The sequence below is a fragment of the Triticum urartu genome, chromosome 7 (genome assembly GCF_003073215.2).
Source record: "Triticum urartu cultivar G1812 chromosome 7, Tu2.1, whole genome shotgun sequence".
Taxonomy (NCBI): Eukaryota; Viridiplantae; Streptophyta; class Magnoliopsida; order Poales; family Poaceae; genus Triticum; species Triticum urartu.
In genome coordinates, this window is record NC_053028.1 from 148,060,660 (window position 1) to 148,068,739 (window position 8,080).

An 8,080-nucleotide genomic window follows, 5' to 3' on the forward strand; every position below is an offset into this window, starting at 1 on the left:
TGAGGATCCTCAGATTTATTTGTGGCTAAAGAGAAACTAATCTAATAGAATTTCGAAAATTAGAATTGACTTAATATATGAAACTGATCTAATCTATAATCTATGGAACCGATCTAATCTTTTGATCGATCGGGTGCCGCGCCCCTGGGAAGAGAGATTAATCTCCCTGGGGGCGGCGCGCTGCGGAAGTAGAATAGGAACCTAGGATCGGCGTCGTGAGACTAACCGCTCTAATACCATGTGGAAATTATAGGATGATTGAATATTATGTTGTTGTATTGATCTGACCCAGGTGTGGGATATATATATATATATATATATATATATATATATAGTATAAGAGGGGTAGAGACTTGGAGTACAAGACAAGTTACATGTGGTTTAAACTAATTCTATCTCTATCTCCTTATCTCTAACTTAAACCCAATTATATTTCTAACACTATAAAGAGACTACAATTGGACCAGAGCAGCAATAATGTCACCCATTTACCTGCACGAACTTGATTACCAGTAAAAGTTCATGAAATAACTTCAAATTGATGTACATATGAGAGGCACAAGGAATACAACAAATACAAATATACTGTGGGTCACAATTACACGAATCTCAAAGCAAATGCAGGGTGGTTGTTCTGTCGGTACATACCATGAACACTAGTAAGGACTTTGACAGCCCATAGAGTATTCGATTGGTTCGGTAGACCAGCATGGTCTGGGAATTGTATAATTAAACGACAGGTCATAATCATCCATGGAGTCTTCAGGATGCCTCAAAGTCTTGATCCTAGCACACTTTGCTTGCATTTCATTGTCCATGCAAATATGGTAACAAGACCGGATGTCGAGAGACTCTAGGAGCGGGCAACCATTAAGGATGAGTTCCAAACCACTGTTGGTGAGCGAATTAGCCGTGAGCTGCAACGACCGCAACTCCGACATGCTAGCGATCGCCATGGCTGCGCTGTCATCTACGATTTCACTGTAGAAGGACCTTTGGCTCAGTCGAAAGCGCTTCAGTAGAGGGCAGGCATCCCCTATGACTTCAAGTGTTTCTGGGAAGCGGTGCATACAGTTTGATATCTCTAACTCCTCAAGCATGGGGAACTTTGTGATCACCGCCTTGAAGGCCGAGTCCACAATGTCACGGCACTCGATGAGTCGAAGGCTCTTCAAGGATGGCGCCCTGCAAAGTAGAGAGAAGCCGACTATAAATTAAAACTTGACAGTAAATTAGAAGAGTCATTTGGGAAAAGATTGGAAAAATCTAGGAAAGGGGAGCTTGAGGAAAGTAAAGATGTTGAGATGCTCAGAAGATGTGGAAGGCTGAAAGGCAAGGAAGACCTGAATGTTGAAGGCATGGCTAGGGAGGGAGCTGCTAGCAAGGATGAATATGGTGACTCCATCATTCCTACTTTCATTAATACACACAGAAATAAATTGCTAGAAATAGCTTTTGGGGTAGGTGTGGATCTGGGGACACAAATTGATATGATTGATTATAGTATCAATCTCATTAAAAAATAGAACAGGTTAGAATTGACTTGTGGCTCAGTAATAATTCTAAAGAAAACTCCATCACATTGAAGAGGAGGTCCATGTAATTGAAACATGGGAACATGATATTAAAGACTTGTTAGAAGCGGAAGAAGATTCTGATAGAGAGGATGAGGAAGATAAAGTTTGGGAACAAGCTAAACATCTTTACTCACATAAGAAAGGGAAGAATAAAAGCAGAACCTACCAGAATTCTAAAGGAAAATCTAATCTTGGTATTAATTCTTTTAATAAACTAGGGAAGAAGAAGAAATAGTCCTTTCTTCCTGCTAATGAGAGGTGTTTTCTGGAATATGTGAGGTTTTGGGGGGATTTAAAAAGGAGGTTTTTGAGGGAAATGGTGATGGATATGAAAGCTGACTTTCTGGGTTTACAGGAGACCATGAGACAAAGTTATTCTAGAAATGATTTGCAAGCAATTTGTGCTTGCAGGGATTTTCATTAGCACTTTGTACCAGCCAGGGGGAAACTAGGGGGCTTTTGTTGGGGGTTAACTATACTCCTCTAGATGTGATCTCTGAAGACGAGTGGGAATATTATATCAAAATGAATGTGCATGATGTTAAAACTAGGTTTATATGGGACCTGGTGTTGATATATGGGGATGCATAGCCTGAGAGAAAAGCTAGTTTTTTAGCCGAACTCTCTAGGGCAATACATGCTTGTATAAATCCCATCCTCATTGGAGGGGATTTTAATATAATCAGAAAAACTTTAGATAAAAACAAGCGTGAAACTACCAGACATTGGAGTTTCATTTTCAATGTTATCATAGAACATGCTGGCTTGAGAGAACTTGATTTACATGGTAGAAAATATAACTAGGACAATAATCTACCTAACCCTACTTTGAAAATTAGACAGGATTTTATGTCGTGTTGATTGGGAGGAAAATTACCGTATGACTAAAGTGACAACTCTAGATAGGGAGAAATCTGATCACACTCCCGTGCTTATGGATATAGGGGATTTGCCTAAAACTGATCCAATATTCAGGTTTGAAAATTCCTGGTTTCTAAGGGACGAGTTGGACAAAATTGTAATAGACCCTTGGAATTATCCTAATATAATGGGGTCTAGTATTGAAAGATGGCAGGAAAAAATGAGGAATTTGAGACCTAAACTAAAAGGGTGGAGTAGAAATATGAATGCCGGGTATAAAGAGCTGAAAATATATTTTGAGACAATTGGATGATATTGATAAAAGATGTGAGGTTCGTCGATTAACTGTTGCTGATAGGTAGGAATAAATGGAGCTAAGATCTCAACTAGGTAGGCTTTTGAAATAGGAGGAGGCAAAATGGAAACAAAGAGCAAAAATTGATGAGCTGCTAGAAGGAGATAGTCATACCAAATTCTTTCATGCTAAAGCTAATGGCAGAAGGAGGAAAAATAAAATCAATAGTTTGGATCAGGATGAAGGAAAGATAGAGGGGGAGAAAAACATTATGGAGTATATCACAAATTATTATAAAAACTTATTTGGACATCCAGAAAGATTAAGCATTCTTCTGGGCACTAATAATGTTGCCAATATACCCAGAGGGGCTGGAGATAGGTTGACTGCTAAGTTCACAATGGAATAAATTAAAACTGTTGTTTTTGATATGGCACATAACAAGTCTCCAGGCTCTGATGGTTTCACTGCTGAATTTTATTATTATTTTTGGGATCTCATTAAAAATGATATTAAAGAACTCTTTGATGATTTCCATAGTGGTAACATGGATATATCTAGATTAAACCATGACATTATCACACTAGTCCCTAAGACTAAAGAGGCTAATCATATTCAAAAGTTCAGACCAATATGTCTACTGAGTGTTATATTCAAAATCTTTAATAAGGTGCTAATGAACAGATTAAATGGAGTTGCTAATGAAGTCATATCCCCTATACAAACTGCATTTGTTAAGTGGAGATACATTATGGAAGGGGTTCTCATGTTGCATAAGGCTTTGAATAGTATCCATAGAAAAAGCAGAGTGCTCTGCTCTTTAAGGTAGATTTCGAAAAAGCATATGATAAAGTGAAGTGGCCTTTTATTCTACAAATGTTAAAAACAAAAGGATTCCCAAATAAGTGGACTGACAGGATAATGCATACTATCAGGGGGGGGTGCATGTTAAGGTAGATGATAATATTGGGAAATATTTCCTACACACAAAGGTATGAGGCAAGGGGGCTCCATTTCACCCTTGATTTTTGCTATGACTGTTGATGCACTAGCTATTTTGACGAATAGGGCTAAAGCAAGTGGTCTGGTGAAAGGGGTATTAGAGGAAAATACTGACAAAGGAATAAACACGCTTTAGTATGCTGATGATACAATCTTTCTAATGCAAGATGATTTTTAAAGTGCACATAATTTGAAATTTATATTCTGTTTGTTTGAACAGATGTCAGGATTGAAATTAACTTTCGTAAGGGTGAGTTGTTCTTATTTGGGGAGGTTGCTAATAAAGCTTTGCCCAAGTATTTACTTGCCCTATAGGACGTTTTCCAATGAAGTATTTAGGGCTGCCCCTGCACAAGAAAAGAATCAAAAACAAAAGTTGGGCCCCCCTGAAAGCAGAATGGAGAAGAAGTGTGAGAATTGGCAGGGAAGATTATTAGCTAGGGCTAGTAGGGTCACCTTGATAAAATCCTCTCCCACTGGGATTCCCTATTATATGATGTCCTTTTATGGGCTCCCGGTGGGGGTAAATAAAAGAATGGATTATTTTAGAGCCAGACTTCTATGGCAAGAAGAGGAAGGAAAAAAGGGAAATATCATCTGGTGAGCTGGTCTAAAGTGTGTAGGCCTAAAGATTTGGGAGGATTGGGAATACAAAACTTAGCTTTAATGAATAAAGCATTATTGGTAAAGTGGTGGTGGAAAATCTTTAATAGTATTGGTCTCTGGCAAGATATCCTTCTCAACAAATATTTGAAGGGAGAGGGCCTGGCAACTGCCAAATACAGATAGGGGGACTCCCAGTTCTGGTCTTAGATCCCTAAGCAGAAAAATCATTTTCTTTTAGTGTGTAGGTTTGAAATTGGGAATGGGGAGAGTGTCAGATTTTGGGAAGATGGATGGGTTAATGATAGAGCATTGAAAGATGACTTCCCTCGATTATATAACTTGTGTTTTGATAAAAATAAATATGGCAAATATATGTTTGACAAGAGTTTATGTAATGTTAGTTTCAGAAGAACCTTATATGGGGATTCTTTGGAACAATGGGAGCATATTAAGGTAGTTGTTCTGGTGTGGTCTTGAGTGGGGACAGAGATAGAATTTCCTGGACCTTAGACAAAAAAGGAATCTACATTGTCAAATGTTATTATAGATTCCTGATTGAGAATGGGATTAAATACCCACATAAATTCCTATGGAAAACTAAGATGCCACCTAGGGTGAAAGTCTTAATTTGGTTGGTCTTGCGTAATAGTATTTTAACTAGAGATAATCTGTTTCGTAGGGGGTGGGTGTGAGATAACACTTGCCAATTTTGTATGCATATTGAGAGTGTTAATCATATATTCTTGAAATGTTCCATGACGAAAATGATGTGAAATATTATTCAATATGGTTTTGATATAAAACAATTGCCTGACAACACTCATGATTTGTTTGGGATTTGGTTGAAGCAGTTTGGAAAACTGAAGAAAAAAATCCCTGGTGGCAGTGGGGATAGCAGCAGTTTTCTGGACTATGTGGAAACTTAAAAATAGTGTGGTATTTGATAAGAAAAGGATATCTGATCCATGTATACCTGTTAATATGATGATTAAAATGTTACATGATTGGCCCGTGTTGCAGATAAACCCAAGAAGTCGAAGAATAATGACGGAGGGCGTAAGAAAAGTTGAGTAGATTACAGGAGACATCTTTCGAGCAACTTTAGGATGGAGGATGGCGCATAGAATTACGGCTCTGCAATGCTGCTCTGGGAGCTCTCCCTTTGTTCACTTGTCTTGCTCCTCCCTGGTCTTTGTTTCTTCGGCTGAACTTGTTCTAGTAGCATTGTTCGTTTTGGAGAATGCTTTAGTAGTATTGATGTTACGTGCGTACTCGAGAACTTGACCTATGAGACCTCTCAGATCAGTGTTTGTTAGGTTAAGCTCCAGTTTTAGCTTTGAACCCGTCTAGGCTGCGAGGCTTTTGCATTCCTAAAGGGGTGTGAGACTCTGATTCCCCATCACCCTGCAGGGGTGTGCATCGTCTAATATGCTGGCCGGGACTTGTTGCTTTGTAATAGTTGGTGTGTGTAAGACTTAGTGATTTCTGATGACAGTGAAACAAGGCCCTTATTTTTTTTCGAAACGGAAAAACAAGGCCCTTATTGCAAAAGGGCAACAATGAAAGTTTCTATTTCTGCAACAGAGGCCTTGTTTCATTATGTTTCTTAAATACATGTCTTGTTTTTTTTAAAAAAAAAAGGTTCAGCAGGAACGCAACAAGGCTCGTATTGCAAAGAGTCGAGTGCAACACGAGCCGTGTTGCAAAGGCTGGTGCACGCTAATGAAGAGAAAATCAGACGGTCGCCGAGCTCGCCATTCAACAGTTACCAAGATGACGGATATTTTCTAAACATCACCCGGCCAACGGGTAGCACAACCCTTATCGAAAAGGTAAACAAGCAAGAAATCCTTACGCGTTGCCGACCAGGGAGAGAATCCTTTCTGTGACGTAGCTCCCGCCCCAGAAGGCCTCGCACCGACCCGCACTACGCCTCATGGCAGCTCTCACCATCTGAAGCAATTTCCTCGAGTTGAGGTAGAAGCCATCGGCATAGTGAAAGCGCATATCGATGCGGCGCCACAGCTCGGGCTCGTCCGTACCAGCCCTGCGCCATGGGCTGCACACCATGTCCGGCCCCATGAGGATCTCGATGTGATCCAGCCTGCTGAGCACCGCCAGCAACACATCCCGTGGCAGCTCCGCCCAATCCCTCCACTCCGCCTCTGTATCCATCCCGTCCTGGGGTGGTGGTGGTGGCGGCAGTCGGCGAGGCTCCTCGAGAAGGCAGGAAAGGGAGGGTGGTGCGGCCATGGCAAGAGGTCTCGGCGTCAGTTCTTGTTTATACAGGAGGGAGGTAGACCACAGTTCCTCTCCAATCCTATACTATGTGCCAAATGGAGACGCCGGAATTGGAGGCCGGTATCTCGTCGGCGTTACTACGTTTATCTTCAGTTATTTTGTCTATCTGCCGAAAGCGACGCTAATTAATTATCTCTTTCTTTTGGGTAAAGAAGCACTCCATCGTTGTCCCTAGCTAACCAACGGCGTTGTATCCAAGGCGTTGATCAAGGAGTATACTATATAAGATAGTAATAATAACTTCAACTAAAATTAAGTATGGTTCTGGGTTCGTCTTGACTTTCGAGCTCAGTCGATGTACAGTGGATCTATTGCAACTCGAAATCTTTCTCCAAATTTCATCACTATATATATACTAAAGGAAAAAAATACCTCATACTAGATATTTCAATCTACTATATTTTCTTTTCTTTTTGGCGGGTGCAATCTACTATATTTTCTTATTCACATTCTCTAATTAACAATACTAGTAAGGTACACGTGCATTGCACGCATGAGATTTTGTAACCAAATCTTTACCTACTAATAAAGCGGCTATCGCTTCTGGTCGTCCGTCATTAAAATTACCCTTCAAGTTGGTTAAAATTACCCACCAATGCCATCCCTAAGTGGAAAAACGATTCGATTTTTCGGACCAAAAATCGACGCTTCCTTCGTTATTTTATAGGGGCGCGACGAGTAGAGATCATAGAACAACGAGTATCCAAGTGGTTGGCCGATCGCTCTTTTAGCGGGGAGACCAGGGTTCGATCCCCAACTTTTGACATATCTTTCTTTTCTCACGCTATGCGTTCATGGGCGGGCCCATGTGCGGGGCTTCACTCCCTTATTTTTATTTTACTTTTTTGTCTTTTCTTTTCTCATTCTCTTTTCTTTCTTCTTTAACTTAATTCCGGATTTTAATACTCCAAAAGTTGCGAGTTTGATAAAAAAATCATAAAATATATGTGAATTAAATTTTTTTTAGAAAATCATACAAAGTTTGCAGTTCAAAAAATGTTGGTAGTTTTGCAAAACTGTTCGCAAAATTATATAAAAAAATCACAATTTGTAAAAAAAAGGTCAGGAAATAAAATCAAGTTCATGATTTTGAAAAAATGACCGTGTATTCGAAACATATTCGGGAATCTGAAAAAAATGTCCATGAAATTTTATAAAATGTTCACAATAATAATAATAATAAATTTTTTTTTATTTTGTTCCCCAATTTAAAAAAATTCATCGATTCAAAAAATGTTTGTTGAGTCAAAAAATGTTAATGAATACGAAACTGGTTCACACATTCAAAAAAATTGTAAACAGAACTAATGTTCATGATTTTTTTTGAGAAAATCAAAAATTTAAACAAAAAAAATGTTTGTTGATTCGAAAAACTGTTTGTTGATTCAAAAGTATTTTATGTCTAGGATTTGATTAGTTCTTCAAAAGTCTTTATATG

General features: G+C 39.1%; 1 protein-coding gene across 1 annotated transcript; it reads right to left on the bottom strand.

Annotated features, from left to right (window-relative positions):
* Positions 1-497: 497 nt before the first annotated feature.
* LOC125524216 (putative F-box/LRR-repeat protein 23) lies at positions 498-6,689 on the bottom strand. Its single transcript, XM_048689285.1, has 2 exons — positions 6,197-6,689; positions 498-1,185 (listed from the first exon to the last, which is right to left on the bottom strand). The coding sequence occupies exons 1-2, from the start codon at positions 6,592-6,594 to the stop codon at positions 657-659; spliced, it is 927 nt and encodes a 308-aa protein (XP_048545242.1). The 5' UTR covers positions 6,595-6,689; the 3' UTR covers positions 498-656.
* Positions 6,690-8,080: the final 1,391 nt, after the last annotated feature.